General features: G+C 49.9%; 1 protein-coding gene across 2 annotated transcripts; it reads right to left on the bottom strand.

The window, feature by feature from the left end:
* Positions 1–1354: 1354 nt before the first annotated feature.
* LOC310694072 (uncharacterized protein) lies at positions 1355–4553 on the bottom strand. Of its 2 annotated transcripts, none has more exons than XM_083476770.1 (2): positions 4227–4553; positions 1355–1728 (listed from the first exon to the last, which is right to left on the bottom strand). In XM_083476770.1, the coding sequence occupies exons 1-2, from the start codon at positions 4503–4505 to the stop codon at positions 1378–1380; spliced, it is 630 nt and encodes a 209-aa protein (XP_083332896.1). In that variant the 5' UTR covers positions 4506–4553; the 3' UTR covers positions 1355–1377. The 2 variants fall into 2 exon arrangements, with proteins under 2 accessions (XP_083332896.1, XP_083332897.1); XM_083476771.1 differs by having other exon boundaries at positions 1355–1725; positions 4227–4552.
* Positions 4554–18337: the final 13784 nt, after the last annotated feature.

The following is an 18337-nucleotide window of genomic DNA, read 5'->3' as shown; positions in this document are numbered from 1 at the left end:
TGAATCTCAGAAGCCAGAACAGCAAGAGGGATCGCTGCGCAGTGAAAGCAGCAATCCCTCTTGCTGTTCTGGCTTCTGGGATAGCTGCGCAGCCTGCATTCGCTCCATAAGATGCACACACATTTCCCCTTACTTTTTAGGAGGGAAAAAGTGAGTCTTATAGAGCAAAAAATACAGTACGTAACTATGCTGCCTGTAGAAGACATCTGAAAGCAGCCCAGCATAGGGAAGTTTTTTTAATGTGTAATGTTTTATTATTATTCTTATACATATTGGAAGCTGCCCACAGTGGCTGGGGCAACCCAGTTTCATGGGTGGGGTATAAATAAAATATTATAGTAATAATAATAATAATAATAATAATAATAATAATAATGGAATAGGAAGCCCCTATTTTCATTGGAGAAATGTTGGAGGATATGCAGTATTGTGACTAAGATCCAGGGGACTGGGTTCAAATGTCTCCTCTCTCCATGTTTTATTCCCAATATGGCAATGATAGGTTTAGCTCCTTTGGTTCAGAAGCCAATAATAAAGCTCCTTAGAGAAAATCACGGGACAGAAATGCAATAAATAAAATAAATAATAACATTTGAGTCCTCTTGGCTCCACTTAGGCTCTGTAGCTAAGCATGACTGCCCATCTTTACTCAAGCTCTGACCTCATAGCACTTTCTCTTCAGCCACATGAAGTCCCACAGCCCATCCATGTGCACCCCCGTACACCCATATGTTTCTATGTATATCCCCAAGTAACCCATACAAATATGTAGGGGAAAAAGGTAAAGGACCCCTGGGCGGTTAAGGTGACTATGGGGCTGCAGTGCTCATCTCGCTTTCAGGCCGAGGGAGCCAGCGTTTCTCCACAGACAGCTTTCTGGGTCATGTGGCCAGCAGGACCAAACAGCTTCTGGTGCAACGGGACACCATGACGGAACCAGAGTGCACAGAAACGCTGTTTACCTTCCCGCCACAGCAGTACCTTTTTATCTACTTGCACTTTCAGACTGTTAGGTTGGCAGGAGCTGGGACAGAGCAATGGGAGCTCACTCCTTCGTGGGGATTAGAACCACCGACCTTCTGATCAGCAAGTCCAAGAGGCTCAGTGGTTTAGACCATAGCACAACCCGTGTCCCCCATACAAATATGTATACTCACATGCACCCATGTGCACTCATGTATACCCATGTACACACCCGTGTGCAGGCCATGCACTCAGATATACCAGTGTATACCCCCAGGCACTTCCACATAACCCATGTATACCAATATACACACATGTACATGCATGTGCACTCATGTATACTCATATACACCCATGTTCACCCATGTTCCAAGCCAGGCCAACTCAGCTCTCATGTATGTCTTTTTTATATAATTAATATGAAAGTTGCATCTTCCGCCTGCGTCGTCTCTGCTGCGGCCGCCCGGCCGCCTCAGTGTCTGAGATCTCGTAGACAGTGATGCGCAGCTTGTCTTGGCCCCGCTCCGTGTTCTGGGGGCACCTCTCCTCCACCACGATGTCTCCGAGGGCGTTCCGCCGGTTCCTCACCTCGGAGAGGAAGCCTTCCAGTTCTTGCTCCATGCAGGCCAGCTGCCGGGCGTAGGCTTGCTGGGCCTGGCTGCAGACCGGCTTGCGAGACGTGCCCCTGGTCCGGGTGCAGGCCAGCTCCTGAGATGCAGTGAGGTGGTTCTCTTCTCCTTCCCCACAAGCTGCCTGGCTGCCCTGCTTGGGGAAGAGGAGAGGCAACAGACCAGTCAGAACAAACACTTGTTCCCAGGGGATTTTTGATTGTGATTTCTGCATTGCAAGGGGGTCAGGCTGGATGACCCTTGGTGGTCCCTTCCAACTCTACAGTCCTATCATTCTGAGGATAGGGTGGCCAAACACACAGGAGAAGGGTGGGCAGCTTGAAGCCAGCCATGGTGGCCAGCTGCCAACCTCAGCCCAATTCATGCAAGCCTCGTTTTGGGGAGAGGAAAAATGGGGGGAAGTGGAAGAGAAGGAAAGGACCCCACTCACTTTTGACTGTGGCCCCACCCACCACAAGCATGCGGGCCCCTATAGAAGGCCCCTGAGAAATGTACCATCAATGGATAAAGTCTCCAAGCCTGGCTGAGAGGCAGATCTTGCCAGCCTTCCGTAAATCTCCAGGTACGAGGGATCCAGCAAACCCTCAGAAGGCTTTTGGCATAGTCTCTCCACCCCAGGATCCTGAGTAAGCTCAGCAAGTCCTGGGATAAGAGGGCAGATCCTCTTGTTATGGCTAAGAATAACTGGCCAAAGAGCAGGAATCTTGGGAGGAACAAGAGGGAAGTTCTTGCAAAAAAAGGAGGAAGTGAACAGCGGGATCCCCCTATGCCAGGGTGGAATCTGTGCTGTTTAAATCATTCATAAATGTTCCAAATTTTGGGATGTGTTTTTATTTAGGGTGCACCTTCGCTTATAAAAATGCCCGCTTTCAGAGAGGAAAAACAATGTGTACAAAAACCACATGTTTTTGAATGAATACAGGTGGGAGAGACATATTCTGCTAAGTATGATAAGGTTGGGGGAGATGAAATAACTTTTGGCACATTTAATACTCCATATACAACACTTAAAATCGGGCCCAAAAATCCACCCACAAATGGTGCATCTGCTACAATATGAGACAGTTGCATTTGCGCCCGCTGAAGTTACCGTATTTTTTGCACCATAACACTCACTTTTTTCCTCCTAGAGAGTAAGGGGAAATGTCTGTGCGTGTTATGGAGGGAATGCCTATGGGTGGCATGCCTACGGATTTTCCTCCTCTAAAAACTACGTGCGTGTTATGGTCGGGTGCGTGTTATAGAGCGAAAAATACGGTACTTTACTGTCATCCACGGCAGCCCCATACAGAGAGCATTGCAATAGCCTATTCCAGAGATCACCAATGCATGAGCAGCAGAGGCTAGGACTGCCTTCTAAAGTAGTCGATTCCCGCTGATTCCTGCCGGTGTGGTGTCACAGTTAGAGTGTCGTGCCAGGACTTGGGAGAATGGGGTTAAGATCCCCACTCAGCCATGAAACTCACTGGGTGTGACCTCGGGGGCCAGTCACTGCCTCTCAGCCTCACCTACCTCTCAGGGGTGTTGTGGGGATAAGATGGCGAGGAGGAGAAGTACGTTTGCCACCTTGAGCTCCTTGGAGGAAAGATGGAAGATGAATGGGGCAGATGGAAGGGAAGGTTGGTGTCAAGGACTGGCTAGATGAGGAGTGATGGAAGCCAGCCAGAGCTGTCTTTTCCATAGGGCTTAGTGGTGCATTGCCCCAGGGCGCCGGCCTCTCAGGGGCACACCAGCAAGTGGGGGAGTTGCACGGCTTTGCCGGCAGCCTCCCCTTTCCCTGCACGCCCACCAGCGGCTCCCCACCAACCATAAGGCTGGCAGGCATGCAGCTACCCTCCCAAGCCTCCTCTGGAGGAGAGTGATCATCGCAGAGGCTTAGGATGGAAGCTGCGCCCCGCCAACCATATGGCTGGCGGGCACACAGCTTCCCTCCCAAGCCTCTGCAGGGATCGCTCTCCTCTCGAGGAGGCTTGGGAGGGGTGCAATTTCACTCCCAAGCCTCTGCAGGGGTAACTTGGGGGCGCTGGGCGGATTGCACCCCGGTGCTGCACCTGCTAAAGACGGCCCTGAAGCCACCTGACCAAGGTGGAAGCCCACCTGAGCCACCTTTCCTCCAGGGAGAAAATGAGGATCCAGGCTCCTGGTGGTGGGAAACCAGCCGCATCTCAAAGGAGGGGAAAAGCTGGGATGTGCTAGATGCTGGGAGCTTGGAAGGTGGTGGGGGGGGGACAGGCAGGCGCCCCAGCCAACAGGAATCAGATTGGCATCTGCACCGCAGAAACACCCCAACAGATTTTCTGCTGGCAGCCTGCAAGCCCCACAAACTCCCAAATCAAGGCGTCTACTGTGTGTCACCAAGCAGAAACAGAGAGGGTCCTTTGAGTCTCGCCGTAGACGGAGGAAGAGGCCTGACACAGAAGGTTAGAGAGTGAAGCAGGGAGTTACAAGCCAGTCCGGAGAACTGCTAAGACAGGAGAAACCCATAGAAGTCTCTGTGTGTTCTCTGTTCTGCTTCCTTCATAAAGAAAGTTAACTGGTGTTTCCCAGTCTTTCTCTGTTCTGCAGACAACCTGTTCTCTCTGCCGGCTCCCTCTGACAGTAGGTACACAAGAAGACAGGTAGATGTTCCCTCACCTTCCAACGCAGGTCGCAGTCCCCCTCTAGCCCCTGGCTGCACCGGTCCTTGCTGGCACATAGGCAATGGATTGCGTAAAAAACAAAAAGCCACGTGGCACAAACACTGCTGAGCAGAGCAATTGTGCCAAGCCAGCTGCCGCCAGTCTCCGAGCTGCTCTCTCGATATCGGACTTGTGCTTCGCAGGGACCCTCGGGACCAGCCCCCCTTGTCCCTCCCAGCAGCACCAGCGCCCAGACTAGGGTCAGGGGCAGCAGAAGCTCCCTCGGGGAAGCCATGGCGCTGGTCAGGTGGCTTGTGACTCTGAGGCCAAGTGGAGGCGTTCTGGAATTTCCTTGCCCGCCACACAGCCTCCCATTGTGAGTTCACTAGTCCAGGGTTCTCCTGAACTCCCACTGTCTCCTAGGGTAGCCCGCCCACCCATGAAGAGCCACTGGAGGGCTCAGGCTGGCCGCTGGAGCAGAATCCGGGGGCCCTAAGGTCAGAGTTGCATGAGCTGGGAGCAGCTCCCCAGTGCCGAGGAGAAGGCATTCGGCGCATGCCCAGAAGCACTGTTTCTTAATAGAGCCAAGTCACGGACTCGTTGGATGAAGAGGAATGGTGGGAGCAACCAGCTTGGGGAACCGCCAAGGGAAGGATATCCTGAGCCTGGGGAGTGGTGGTGTTAGGATATAGTTCCGTTCAACCTTAAAAGGAACAGGCATGACTGTTGTGTGTCACATGCCTGTTTACTTCCAGCACAGGCTTGCTGGGAATTTCCATTTGTATATTGCTTTTGCTGTACTGCTGTGTGCTTGGACACGAAGGGAAGCAGACATGTTTTTTCCTTTGTTCCTGAACTATGCTGAATAAATGCCTGTAAATAATGCTTACCACATGTCTCTGTCCGCCACTCCATCCTTACCATTGTGAGAAGTTACTCACTCTGCTGATTAGAGCGTGCCAAGTCTCTAAAGGTATCTGAGGCTCATGTCGCTGATTGAGGCTGTACCGGAGATTGCCCGGCTGCCAGCCAGTGGCTGGAGCCAGCTGGGGGCCTGCCAAATGCCCCTGTCCCCCTGGCAGTATCCCAACAATGAGTGGTCAGAGGGAGAAGACTGGGAAGAGGCAACAGGGCTTAATGAGCTGGGAGAGTCGGTGGCAGAGAGAAGTCCAGAATCAGAGGCAGAAGCTGAAGCAGGAGAGGGGGAGGGGGAGGCCAAGAGGCAGGTTAGGCTGGTGAAGAGTCACGGGTATCTCCCTCCTGCTGTGATAGAATCAGAAGAGGGCTGAAATGGGCAGAGCGGCGACAGGCTACATGCAGACACAGTCTCCAATTGCCTGGAAGAAAGCACTGCAGACAAGAGGACCTTCAGTCTTGCCCAGGCAAGTCTTGCCACATGTTTTGGGACTACAATTCCCATCATCCCTGACCACTGGTCCTGCTAGCTAGGGATCATGAGAGTTGTAGGCCAAAAACATCTGGCGGGCCGAGTTTGCCTATGCTTGGTCTTGGCAACTGATTAATGGGGCCATACCTACCTGCTGTGCTCATTAGGCCTGACACTCAGCCAAGTCTGTGAAAATCGTGTTTTTGCTAATAAAGAGTTAACGCCAACATTGAACGGTGTGATTTACTGCTGGCTCGCTCTTTGGCAGTGCACAAGGTGTCTTGATGTTATTTTAAAAATGCTTTGTGTCTCTTGCCCCTTTCTAAAATTTATTTATTGGTGTGTGTTTTTCTTTTTGTAAATCTCCCGAAGAAAAAAATAAAATAACATCGGGATTAAGGGGTTTTCTCGGGGCTTCTGTGCTGTGTCCCATTGGTGTAATGGTGGTGGCACATGCCTCTCTTTGCAGGTGGGAGACAAAAATGGGGGGGGGGAGTTTGAGGAGGGTCAGTTGGAGGAGAGTGAGAAATGTCCCTGTTTTCATTTGAGAAATGTTAGAGGGCATGGAACTCCCAGACTTTTAGTGGCTGCAGAATAGGCAAACATCCAACAGGTGTAGCTCTGCATGCCATTTCCCATCCATGTCAGGAAAATAAAAAGAGAGAGAGCGCTTCAGCTCCTGAATTTCTGCCTGCCAGTGAAATGATGTTTGATTGAAAATAAGTGGTACTGGTAAAGTGATGCTTAAGAAAATGTAAATAGGGATTGATAATTGGAAATGGATATTTATAATAATAGGTTAATATATGGAGTAAGGATAAATGTTAGAGGGTAAGGATTTGCTGAATTTAATATTTGAACTGGAATACAAAATGGGAGGTGCGAGGAGGTCAAGAAACTAGTGAAGAAAATATAAGATTTGAAAATATTAATCTATTTTTAGTTTTGATTTTTGGCTTTTCTCTTTGTTCTTATTCTTTATTTTTTCTTTTTTCTTCTTTCTTCTATCAACTGTTTTTCTACTGTGTATCTTTTATTTGTCTTGTTTTTGCAGTTTAAATGTTGGAATTTGTTTTTATTGTCTGTGAAACATTAATAAATATCATTTTTTTTAAAAAAAATGAATTTCTGCCTGCCAGGAGCTAAGGGACCAAGACTGCTGAGCCCTGCCAGGAAAAAACAGAGCAGAACTTGAAAATGCAGCCTTTGGCTGGGCTCAGGTCACGCCCAACTGCTTGCAGGAGATAAGAGAGGACAGGGGCCTCCCATTCCAGCAGTCAGCAAGGCAGGCACGCAACTGGGCCACCCAGAGCACCCAAGGGCCTGCGGGCAGAAGGCTGAGGTTAGAAGCCCATTCAAAGGCAGGGTCTGTGCTTGCAGGGGTTGGCTCTAAAAACGGAGGGAGGGGGCTGAGGATAGTCCTTCTGCCCCAGATGCTGAGCAAGGCCTGGCTGGGGCTGGCCCCTGCACCCAGAAAAGTCCTCTGCAGCTCAGCTCATCTGCAAGGGACGTCCCGTTGTCACCCTAAGGTAGGTTGTGCTCCTTGGAGAAGGCTGGGAATGTGGTGCAAGAGGCTCAGGGGAGCTTGAAGGCCCCCTGTCCCCGCCTGAGATTGGACAGCAGGGCCCCCAGGCCCATTGGGGGGGGGGAGGAATGGGAGCTCCACAACTGACCTTCATGCCTGACAGAGAAATGGGACTTTCGGTCCTGGGTGACAGTAGGTGATCGTTGTGCGTGCATGCATGAGTTTGCATAGCCCCAAACAGAGGAGGAGGAATGCGGAAGTTCAGGAGCGTCTTTGACTTGGGGGGGGATTGCATTTGTGTTCTGAGTTAGCAAGTTCTCCACCAGCCCCTGAGTAGAAGGATGGGAGGAGATATTGGATCCAGTTCAGGTTCAAAGGTGAACTTGCCAGATTTGAACATTCCAGAATGGTCTTTTTATTTTTATTTTTTTATTGAAGTAAATAAAACAAATCAATACAATAAAAACAAACAAACACAAACAAACAAATAGGAGAATCACAAGAAAGCAGCACAGAACATCTGGGAGAGACTGGATATTAGCTTGGCAAAGTATTTAGGACCCTTACAAAAGCCAGTTTTCATGTTGCCCTAAGGAGAGGTTGTTTGTTGCATACGAGACAAAAATTTTAGGGTCCTCCAGGCCTTAGGCCACAAGTAATTTATGATATATTTTTTTCCAGCTAATGCTAAACGCCACATATTTTCATAACCAGAGCAAAAGTCGCAAGTCCTGCAAGGTTCTTCATTTGGGGGCAATTGAAGTTCTGGCAGCTGCCAAAACGGCCCCTGAACTGAAATGCAGACTCCCTTTGAATTTTGCACCTCTCTGAATTTTGCAATGCACTCCTCCAGCCACATAATGTATAGCAAGATGCATTTACTGGGATAAAGTGTGCGCATACATGCCTGTATTAGTGAAAAGAGCAGACACCATTGCATTATATTAGGGGAAACAGCTTACAAAAATGTGTACATTTGTCAAATGCAAAGATGGGTTTATCAGGAGAAAAGTGCACTAAAATACCATACTTGCAAATTTTAATTGTGTGTGTGTTTTTAATGCAAATTGCTGCAGAAATGTGGAGAAATAAATTTAAGGCTGGGGAAATGAACCAATATTGAGAGATGCATCCATCTATAGCTGACCCCCCTTTTGTAGTTATAGAGATTTCTCTTGCTCCCCCCACTTTATAGCTTATTAGGAGTCAGGATGCTACATTGTCCTCTATGATGATGCTGACGACGGCACGGATCCTGTCAGCAGCAGGTTGGGCTGTGCCAGCCAACAGGGACCAGCCTGATTCCCTTTTCCCACTCCCCGACAGGGCTGGACGTGAGCAAGGGACAGACAGCCCTGCGGAAAGGGGAAACCGCCAGCAGGTGTTCCTCTGAGCATGTGCAGAGTGCACCCCCCCCCTTGTCCCACTGCGTGCGCCTGGTTCATCCAGGGGGAACTGGAGCGTTCTAGGGGAAAGGGTTCCTCCAGGGGGAGCGTCAGAGTTTAGAGAGGGTGGGGCTGCAGTCTTTAAGCCTGACACTTCCTCTTAATAATACGAACCAGGAATTAACCCCTACCAGCTTCTCAGTTCCACGGACGCAGGGGAGGGGGGCATTGACAGGAAAGTGGGAGGGAGCTCCTCCCCACCTGCTTGGTTCTTGGGGTGGGGCTGGGGAGTGTCCTCTCCAGTGGGTCAGGGTGGAGGAGGCCAGCCCTGAGCTTTGCCAAGGCCCCTTCCTGTGCCCTGTACTTTGCATCCCCGAAGCAATCCTCAAATATTTGCAGCCGCGGTAATCATTAACTGGCCTGGGCATTATGAGCGCCCTGGGATAGGGGTGGCTGAGCAGTTCTCACCCTGGGCATCCTCGGGGACAGACCTGGGGGCGCACGGTGGGGCTTGAGGACCGCTGAACACAACACAGGCCTGTCAGGTAAGGCCAATGGCCCACCTAGCACATCCCCCTTGTTCTCGCAGTGGCCAGCCAGATTATTATTTTGGGGGAACCTTCAAGCAGGATTCGAACTCAAGAGCCGTCTCCCCTCCCAAAGTTTCCAGCAACTGGGATTCAGAAGCATCGCTGCCTCCCACCGTAAAGACAAAGCGTAGCTGGTAGCTATCGATAGCCATCTTCACTGCTGGCAAAGGTGAGCTTATTTTTTTAGGCTGGGGGGGTAACCATTCCTGCTCCATCCACCTGTGTCTCCCCCCCCGGCTCAGGTTATATTCCCCCCCTCCCGTGCCCGATGCTTTCCAAGGAGGGAGGGAGCTCTGCTTATTTTGGGGGTTCTCCCTTCCTGACCCCCCCCCCTTAAGCAGTGGTGCAATTAGGTCATTTTAGATGGCAGACTTGATGGAATACAGATGTCTAGGGACCTCTGGGGCCTATTTAAATGTGTGTATTCCTTCACCTGCAGTCCCGTGGCTGCTGGGGTGGGGGCGAGCTTCTGATAACACCCCCTCAGGTCAGGTTGAAACCACTGCTGCCAGTCAGTGTAGACAATACTGAGCTAGCTAGACCAAGGCTCTGGCTCTCAGAATAAGGCAGCTTCCTGTGTCCCTTTTGGGGTGGGTGTGTGGCTTCTGCCCCAAAGTCTTGCACTGTCCCCAGGTGCCCTCTTGATTTGGAGGGTGCAGTTGGCATGTTTGTCCTGGACTCTGGGAGCAAGCGGGCGTTGCCTGCTTTCAAAGCTATCCTTGGTTGGGGGGCGATGGAGGGGGTGGGGCATTCTCAATTTGCCAAAGGAGAGGCGTTCAGGGCCGGCCCTACCATTGAGCAGGAGGAGGAAGAGGAAAAGACAGCTGCTTCAGGTGTCAGGTGGTGGGGCTCAGTGGGGTGTGCTGTGCAGCCGGCTCTGAGCCCCCTAAGCAAGCCTGCTGTCCCCAGGGGGAGTGGTGGACCCTCTCCTTTCCACTCAGCTTCCAGCCTGCTCATATTCTGTACACTGAGAAGGGAGAGGCACCATTTTGTCCTGATGCTCGGGCAGCAAAAAGTCCTGCGCAGGCCTTGGGCCTCCTCCCGGCAGACTCTGCCCTCTTCCCCCTGCTTGCCTGGTGGCTGGCTCAGTGGTTTTGAGTTATTTTTTATGCCACCTTTTGCCCTCTAAAGCTTACAAGGTATTTCTCTCCACCAGCCCCATGTGAGGTAGGCTAGCCTGAAAGAGAGGGTCCCTGATCCGAGGTCACCTAGTGAGCTTCGTGGCTAAGCCAAGGGGGCTTTGACCCTGGATGTCCCTGGACTTATTCTCTAGACCACACCGGCTGGTGTGTGTGTGAGAGAGAGTTGTAGTGGTTAAGAAAAAAAGGTGGGGTAGAAATGCAACCAATCCATTAATTAAAACTCTGCACATGGTCAGAAGCACTCTCTTCTTGTAGCCAGGCTTTGGTGCAGGAGGAAGATGACCCAGATGCAGCCAAGGGACCATGAAGATGACCTCTGGTGTGGGAAATGAGCCCCATGGAGCTATAGGCCCCAGCTGGGAGGACCTTGTGTGTCAACTGGGGAAGAGTTTTTGCTTGGTGTTGGTCTGGGTATTGTCAGCATGGTGTGATTTTGAGGGTTTTGATTCCCCCCCCCCTAATGTTCCTCTAGATGAGTGGTTTCTAAACTTTTTTGGGCCCTCACCCCCCTCAGTCCCATAAACTCATCCCCAGTGCCATGATAAAATTCAAAACAGTAACAACTGATTGTGCATTTATTCAAAATATGTTTTTGGTCTATTTTTATTTTAACTCCTCAAATGTTTTGTTCTCAGTTTTTCTTAGTGATCATTTTATTGTTTCATCTTTGAGGTGTTTCTCTCTTTACAATGAGGCGGTGTATAAATCTTATGAACTAACTAAATAACTAAATAAAATCCAATTAAAGCTATGTAGTTTAATTAATTCAACATAATTGATGGACTCGATCTGGTGATACCAGCTTTTCATAATCTGAGAGTCATTTACACCTCCAGCTCCCCCCTGCTGCCCCCTTGCCTCTTAGCATCCCCCTAGGTAATCTCTCCAGCATATGGCACTGCTCACCCCCTGGCCTAGATCCTGCCCTGCCCTGTCCACTATCTGGTCCTCAGGCTCTCAAAGAGCAGGAGACATGGGGGGGAAGGAAGGTCTTCTTCCTGGGCTCCTTTCTGCTAAATGCCTTCACAAGTCTAAAGGACTTGTAAGGTCCCAGGGCCAGTGGCGTAGCGTGGGGGGTTCAGGGGGGGCCGGCCGCACCGGGCGCAACATCTGGGGGGGGCGCGCTCACACTCGCAGCTCTCTGCCCCTAGGGCAGAGGGGGCGCAAATTACTTGCCTTGCCCCGGGTGCTGACAACCCACGCTACGCCACTGCCCAGGGCACATGGCCAAAAGACAGCTCCATCACAGCCAGGGAAAGATGGAGGGGAGGGACTGCATCCTTGCCAGCATCCACACACCTCCCTCCCCCCACAGAGTTGGCAGCATGTGAAAAATGTGGGGTAAGCTGCAGCACTGACTCTAGAAGCCCCACCTCACATTCATCGTCACAGCAGAGGTCTCTCCCCCCCCCCCCCCACACTGCTGCCATCCATCCCACTTAGGGCTCTTGCTGCCAAGGTAACCAGGTCTTGAATCACAGAATTGTAGAGTTGGACCACAGGGGTCATCTAAGTCCAACCCTCTTCAAATGCAGGAATCTTTCACCCAACGTGGGGCTCAAACCCACGAGCTGGAGATTAAGAGTCTGATGGGCTCTTTCCGTGGCAGAGCTCCAATCGCCATCCAGTCCAAAGGCTGGTCCACCGGTCATATCAGTGGTTCCCAAATTGGGCCGTAACACCCCCTGGGAGGGGGAAAAATGATGATGATGATGATGATGATAATAATAATAATAATAAAATTATACCCAGCCCATCTGGCTGGGTTTCCCCAGCCACTCTGGGCAGCTCCCAACAGAATATTAAGAACACAATTACTGGGGGGGGGGGGGGGCGGACGGACTGTAAATGACTTTCAGACTTTGAAAAGCTGGCATCACTGGATCAAGTTGATCAGTTGGGTCAAATTAATTCAACTATAGAGCGTTAACTGGGTTTTTTTTAATATTAATTGTGCAGTTAATTGTTTTGAATGCAATGGTGTTATTATCTTCCTTAGCGAGTTATGCAAACCGCTGTTCTGAATGATGCTTTTTAAAGGATAGCGCAGGGGGCACTGGGAGTGAGTTCATGGGGCCAAGACAGCCTGAAAAGGCTGATGGTGAAGTGGTCTTCTTCTTTGGCGAATAGTCGTAGCAGAGTACGATTGTCTTCCATGAACACAGTGATTTTTAACAGTGAGTCCGTAAGTGACAGTGGAGGCCAAGGTGAGGTGGTAACTGCAGCTGGCCCAATGCCCCACCAAAAAGAAAATGAAAGCAAGGCCCCCACTTTGGCACCTGTGAGTTGGTAGGAAAGTTGCCTTGCTCGGGCAAGGCATGGCAACTTTATTTCTTTATTCATTTGCCTGAAAGCCTTCCCGCCCTGACTGATCATCAGCCCTAGCAGTTGGGCAAAGTTCCACAGAGCCCAGCAGATGAAGGCAGAGGCCTGGGCTGGAGCTCCTCGGCCACCTGCTCCTGGCGGGTCCAGAGTCCCTTCGCTTCAGCTCTTTATGGCACGGCTGTTAGCATTGCGTCCTGTGGGTGCCAAGTGAGCAGGGCAAAGTTCTCCTGGGTGCCAGGGAGCTGCCAAGAAAATGTGCCTGCCTCCCTGGGTTATGTGCCCGGTTTGCTCCTTGCCTCCTGAGATGGAGAAGCTGTGAATTTGGGGGCTGGCTTAGGGCAGGGATGGCTAACATCTGATAGTCCCTCAAAGGCAGCATTTTCCAGCACTGGAGTGAAGGGAGAGAGATCCTGTCATTTACTCTTAAAGAGAAGGCAGGTGATTTATCATAAGAACATAAGAGGTGGCAGCTGAGTCAGGCCAATGTTCCATCTGTATACCTGAAGGAGCGTCTCGCCCCCATCGGTCAGGCTGGACACTGAGGTCCACCTCTGAGGGCCTTCTGGCTGTTCCCTCACTGTAAGAAGTGAAGTTACAGGGAACCAGGCAGAGGGCCTTCTTGGTGGTGGTGTCCTCCCTGTGGAACGCCCTCCCATCAGATGTCAAGGAAATAAACAACTATCTGACTTTTAGAAGACATCTGAAGCCAACCTTGTATCGAGAAGTTTTATATTATGACTGATATTTAGTTGTGTTTTTATATTATGTCAGAAGCTGCCCAGAGTGGCTGGGACAACCCAGTCAGACGGACGGGGTATAAATAAAATAATATACTAATACTAAAAAGGTAAAGGGACCCCCGACCATTAGGTCCAGTCGTGGCCGACTCTGGGGTTGCGGCGCTCATCTCGCTTTATTGGTCGAGGGAGCCGGCGTGCATCTTCCAGGTCATGTGGCCACTAATACTGGTAATGCTGCTAATACTAATATTTTCAGCATCCTCTTCTCACAGTGCCTGTGGGAAAAGCCCAGAAGCAGAACCTGAGGACAATAGCCCCTCTCCCCACCCTCTGTAGTTTCCAGAAACTGGTTTTCAGAAGCACTGCTGCCTCCATCTGTGGAGGCAGAGCTGAGCCACCCTTATTCATTTGTTTTTTATTAAAGATTTTAATGGTTTACAAAAGTACAGGCCTTGTCTCTTTTTCCAGGTTGTATAGTCTTTCTTACAAATCAGTTGCATGTGTTGTGAGACATTAGTGTTGAGTACAGTGTAAGGCTGAGGAGGGGTGGTGGTGAGGCTTATATTCTTTCGTATGGTGTACATGTGGGGTTTTGTGTCGGCGTCAACCGAGTAGGTTCTCTTTTTATTCGTTTATTACATTTCCTTGGTAGTAAGATGTATTAGGGGACAGGGTGTGGTTGGTTGTCTGTGGTTGTCTGCAGTGAGGTTTGTTTGCCTTTGTGAGGGAGGGGGGAGGCTTGTTGGGTCAGGTAAGCCAGATTGATTCGTATGCTGTCTGTGCGTTCTTGTCGTTGTCTTGTTGGGCTGTGTATGTGATAAAGGGGAGCCATACTGGGGTGAAGGTGTCCTCTTCTATTTCTCCCCATGTCAGTTTCAGTTTATTGGTTAGCTTTTGCAGCCAGGCCGTTTCCCATACAATTTGATACCATTGGTCCATGTTTACTCCTGGCAGTGTCTAGCTATGAGGCTTCTGGCTGCTGAGAGTAGGTGGGTTATATATATATTTAATAAATATTTATTAAAGTTTTCACAATATTACAAAATGAAAAAGAAAAAGTGAAAAATACAAAATAAAAAGCAGTTAAAAACAATTCCAACTTTTTGTCGCTTATCTTTCATTTACTTGTTTCCCATACCTCCTCATACCTCCCTTTTTTGTATTCCAGTTCAGTTTATTAGTTCAGCAATTCCTTTCCCTCATTATTTTATCCTGATCTTTAATCTAGATATATTGTAGCATTAAATTTTTACCTGTTAAAAATCCAATTTTTTTTCATATTCTTTTATACCATTACAGCTAGAAACCACTTAACCTCAATCCGACATCATTCTAACATTCATTAATTTTGCAATATTTCTGTAAATAGTCTTTAAATTTCTTCCAATCTTCTTTCACCGTCTCTTCCCCCTGGTCTCGAATTCTAAGAGTAGGTGGGTTATAAGCTCTCTGTAATGTCACTATGATCTTGGAAGATGTTCAGTAGGGCCAATTCTGGGGTGAGTTCTAATACCTGTTTGCACATCTCTTGTAGGACTGCTGTCCAGAAGGGCTTGTATTTTAGGGCATTGCTACCATATGTGGTGGTATGTGCCTGCGGAGGTGCAGCCTCTCCAACATCTTGGTGAGGTTCCTGGGTGTATCAGCGCCAGTTTCCGTGGTGTTAAGTTCCACCTGTAGGTGAGTTTCAAAGTGAGTTCCCTTCTTTTGGCTGATATGGACTTAAAGGGAGGTTTAGACCACATTCTAGTCCATTGGGCGGGGTTAATTTCATAGCCTATGTCATGCTCCCACTGTTCTTTGATTCTGAGACACCCTTAATAGCTTTATCATTCTCTACAAATTTGTCCACTCCTTTTAAAAAAAGTAATCCAATCTGGTGGCTGCCGCCTCCTCCTGCAGAAGGGGGTTCCATGGTTTAACTATGTACTGCAGGAAGAACTTTCTTTTATCTGTCCTGTATGTAAAAGATCTTCCTGTCTGCTCTTTAGACAAGATCTCTAAGGATCAGGCAGAGTGCTTTAGCTCTGTGGGCAGTGGCGTAGCGTGGGGGGTGCAGGGGGGGGCCGGCCGCACCGGGCGCAACATCTGGGGGTTAGGGTTAGGGGGTGCAAATCCACGGGTTAGGGGGTGCAAATCCACGGGTTAGGGGGCGCAAATTACTTGCCTTGCCCCGGGTGCTGACAACCCACGCTACGCCACTGTCCGTGGGGACAAAGCTGTGAGGGGTGTGGGGGCACTCATTATGGCTTAATCCATTGGTTGTGCTTAGCTGCTGCTGAGATGGAAAGAAGATAAAGTCTTTACCAGAGAAGAATGACAGATCAAGTTGATGGATTATGCCAAAATGGCTAAAATGACCAGAAGAATCAGAGATCAGGAAGACCAGAATTTTAATAAGGAATGGGGGAAATTTATAACTCATCTTAAAGACCATTGTAAACAGTTAAAATTGTGAGCAGGACTGGAATATCACTTGTAGTTTAATGGTAAATTTTCGACACAATGGAGAGGTAAAAGATTTTGGATTATCATAAAAGATGCAGGAGGAAATGATTAACAATAGGACCCACAAAGGGGAGGAGGGAAGTCCAGGAGTTTCCTTGGAATCTTATTTTTATGTTGTATGTTGGATATGTGAGTGTAAATTTTTAATCCGAAGAAGACGATGAAGGCGATGTATTGAATGGACTAATGGGCTAATCCTGGTTCCTCCTTTCCTCCAACAGCTTGTCCGCTGCAGGTACACCCTGGCTCCGTGGTCACTCCTGGGCAAAGGCCAAAGACTTCCCCTCCAGCATGGAAAAGGCAGCCAGTGGAAGCGGCCTGCAGTGCCCCTCACTGGCTGAAAGGAGGTGTGGGGCTCCTGCCCAGACAAGGGAGGGGGTGCCTATCGGCTGTAACAGCAACTCCACGTGGAAGCCTCAAACCATTCCAGTGGGGGGGCTGTTATTTTGGATGGGCACCCAAAAAAGCATCTGGATGCCACTGAGAGACCAGGAGGACAAAGATCTTTTGACCCAGGCACTTTGAGTATCATGTGCTCAGGGATGGACAGAGTGAGTAACAGGACATTTCGTGGAATTGTATGGCTGGAAAGGACTCTAGTGGTCATCTAGTCATAAGGAGGCGATTCCAGCTGAATGTTAGGAAGAACTTCCGGATGGGAAAGTCTGTTGGGCAGTGGAGTGAACTCCCTCCGAAGGTGGTGGACTCTCCTTAAATGGAGGATTTTAGACAGAGATTGGATAGCCCCAATCTGTCAGCGATTCCTTATCTGGGATTCCTGCATTGCAGGGAGTTGGACTAGATCAGGGGGTCTGCAACCTGCGGCTCTGGAGCCGCACGTGGCTCTTTTACACCTTTGCCGCGGCTCCGGGGTGGATATTAGCGAGGGGAGGAGGCGCATTGTGCGCCCCGACACTCCCCACTGTGGCGGGCGCTGTACTGGCTGTGACGTCGCATGGGGGCGGTGCGTGCGTTAGTCACGCACCGTCCCAACGTCACCTTCCCGCCCGCTGTCAGATCAGAGGGCAGCGGCGCGCATGCTTTAAATGTCACAATGGTTTTGCGGCTCCCAGGTTTTTTTTTTTCCTTCGGAAACGGGTCCAAGTGGCTCTTTTTGTCTTAAAGGTTGCAGACCCCTGGACTAGATGAACCTTGGGGTTCCCTTCCAGTCGCAGCATTCTATGATTCTATGATTCTGTTCAGAACAGCAAGCCTTTGATATGGCTTTATTTTCTGCCTTGTGGGTCAGGGCAGTATCCTGACCCCACGCCGCAATGCAGCAGCCCAAGGGCCATTTTGATAGGCAATGCTTTTTTAAATTTGACCACTTTAGAAATCCCTTTTCCGTACAGGAGGTGGGTGGGTGCATTTATTTCCCTGGCCCCTCTGTTAAACTTCCTTGCTGTCTGTCCTTTGTGTGGCACATGCATCATGGGCAGCCGCCCTGCAAGCCTAGAGCACCGTTTGTTGGAGGAGATAAGGGGGTATTTTTGAGGGCTTGATAAGAAACCGCAAAGCCACGTGGGAGGGTGTTTCACTGAAGAAGTGGGGCTGGTGACATCCAGGAAAGACTTTGACACAAAATAATCCTGTAGAGGTTGTTCCTGATTTCTTCCCACAAAATGTGCCCGGAAAGATGCTCATTGAGCATGCGCGAAACTTTTGTGGGGTTATATGAGTACAGTGGTACCTCGGGTTACAGACGCTTCAGGTTACAGATGCTTCAGGTTACACACTCCGCTAACCCAGAAATAGTACCTCGGGTTAAGAACTTTGCTTCAGGATGAGAACAGAAATTGTGCTCCGGTGGCACAGCAGCAGCGGGAGGGCCCATTAGCTAAAGTGGTGCTTCAGGTTAAAACAGTTTCAGGTTAAGAACGGATCTCCAGAGCGAATTAAGTTCTTAACGCGAGGTACCACTGTACTGTATTATCACACATTCCCACCCCATGCTGTTTCCCATCACAACCGCTAGATGGCAATGCTGTATAACAGCCATGTGCAATTTTGGGGCAAAGCAAATCTGGATCGATGCTCAGTAACAGCTCAATAACAGCTCGTCTGGAGGTCCCCTCAGAAAGGCAGGATGCTGTCAGACCAGGCCAGGCTGTTGGTCCTTCTGGCCCAGTATTGCTTACTCTGCAGGGAGCAGTTCTCCAGTGCCTCAGCCCCCTGCATCACCTGCTACCTCCACCTGGGCTCCTCCATCCCCTGTTCCCTCCATCACGGGAGCAGCTGGTCATTGAACCTGGGACCTTCTGCATTCCAAGCAGCTGCTCTGCCCACTGAGCTGTGGGTGCTGCCAGAGAACACTGGAAGCTGCCTTTCATAGAATTGTGCAGCTGGGAGGGATACCAGGGGTCATCTAGTCCAACCCCCTGCAATGATCCATTGATCTCGGCCTTGTCGAAAATGACAGGAGCCAGCTCTCCAGGATTTTATGCTAAGGCCCATCTGCCCATGAAAAGAGCATGGAGAGGAGGTGGTTCCGGCCTTTGCAGGTGCGCCCAAGGTGGGCTTTGTGC

The sequence above is a fragment of the Podarcis liolepis genome (assembly GCF_965112155.1).
Source record: "Podarcis liolepis genome assembly, chromosome: 15".
In the NCBI taxonomy this organism is placed as follows: Eukaryota; Metazoa; Chordata; class Lepidosauria; order Squamata; family Lacertidae; genus Podarcis; species Podarcis liolepis.
The sequence above is the reverse complement of the archived record's forward strand: the minus strand, read 5'-3'. Positions and strand labels throughout refer to the sequence as shown.

Excerpts from the sequence above, each read along its gene's own strand:
- LOC310694072 (XM_083476770.1), bottom strand. The coding sequence starts at position 4,505 with ATGGCTTCCCCGAGGGAGCTTCTGCTGCCCCTGACCCTAGTCTGGGCG. Across the intron at positions 1,729-4,226 it reads ACTGCGACCTGCGTTGGAAG|CAGGGCAGCCAGGCAGCTTG; the intron begins GTGAGGGAACAT and ends CTCTTCCCCAAG.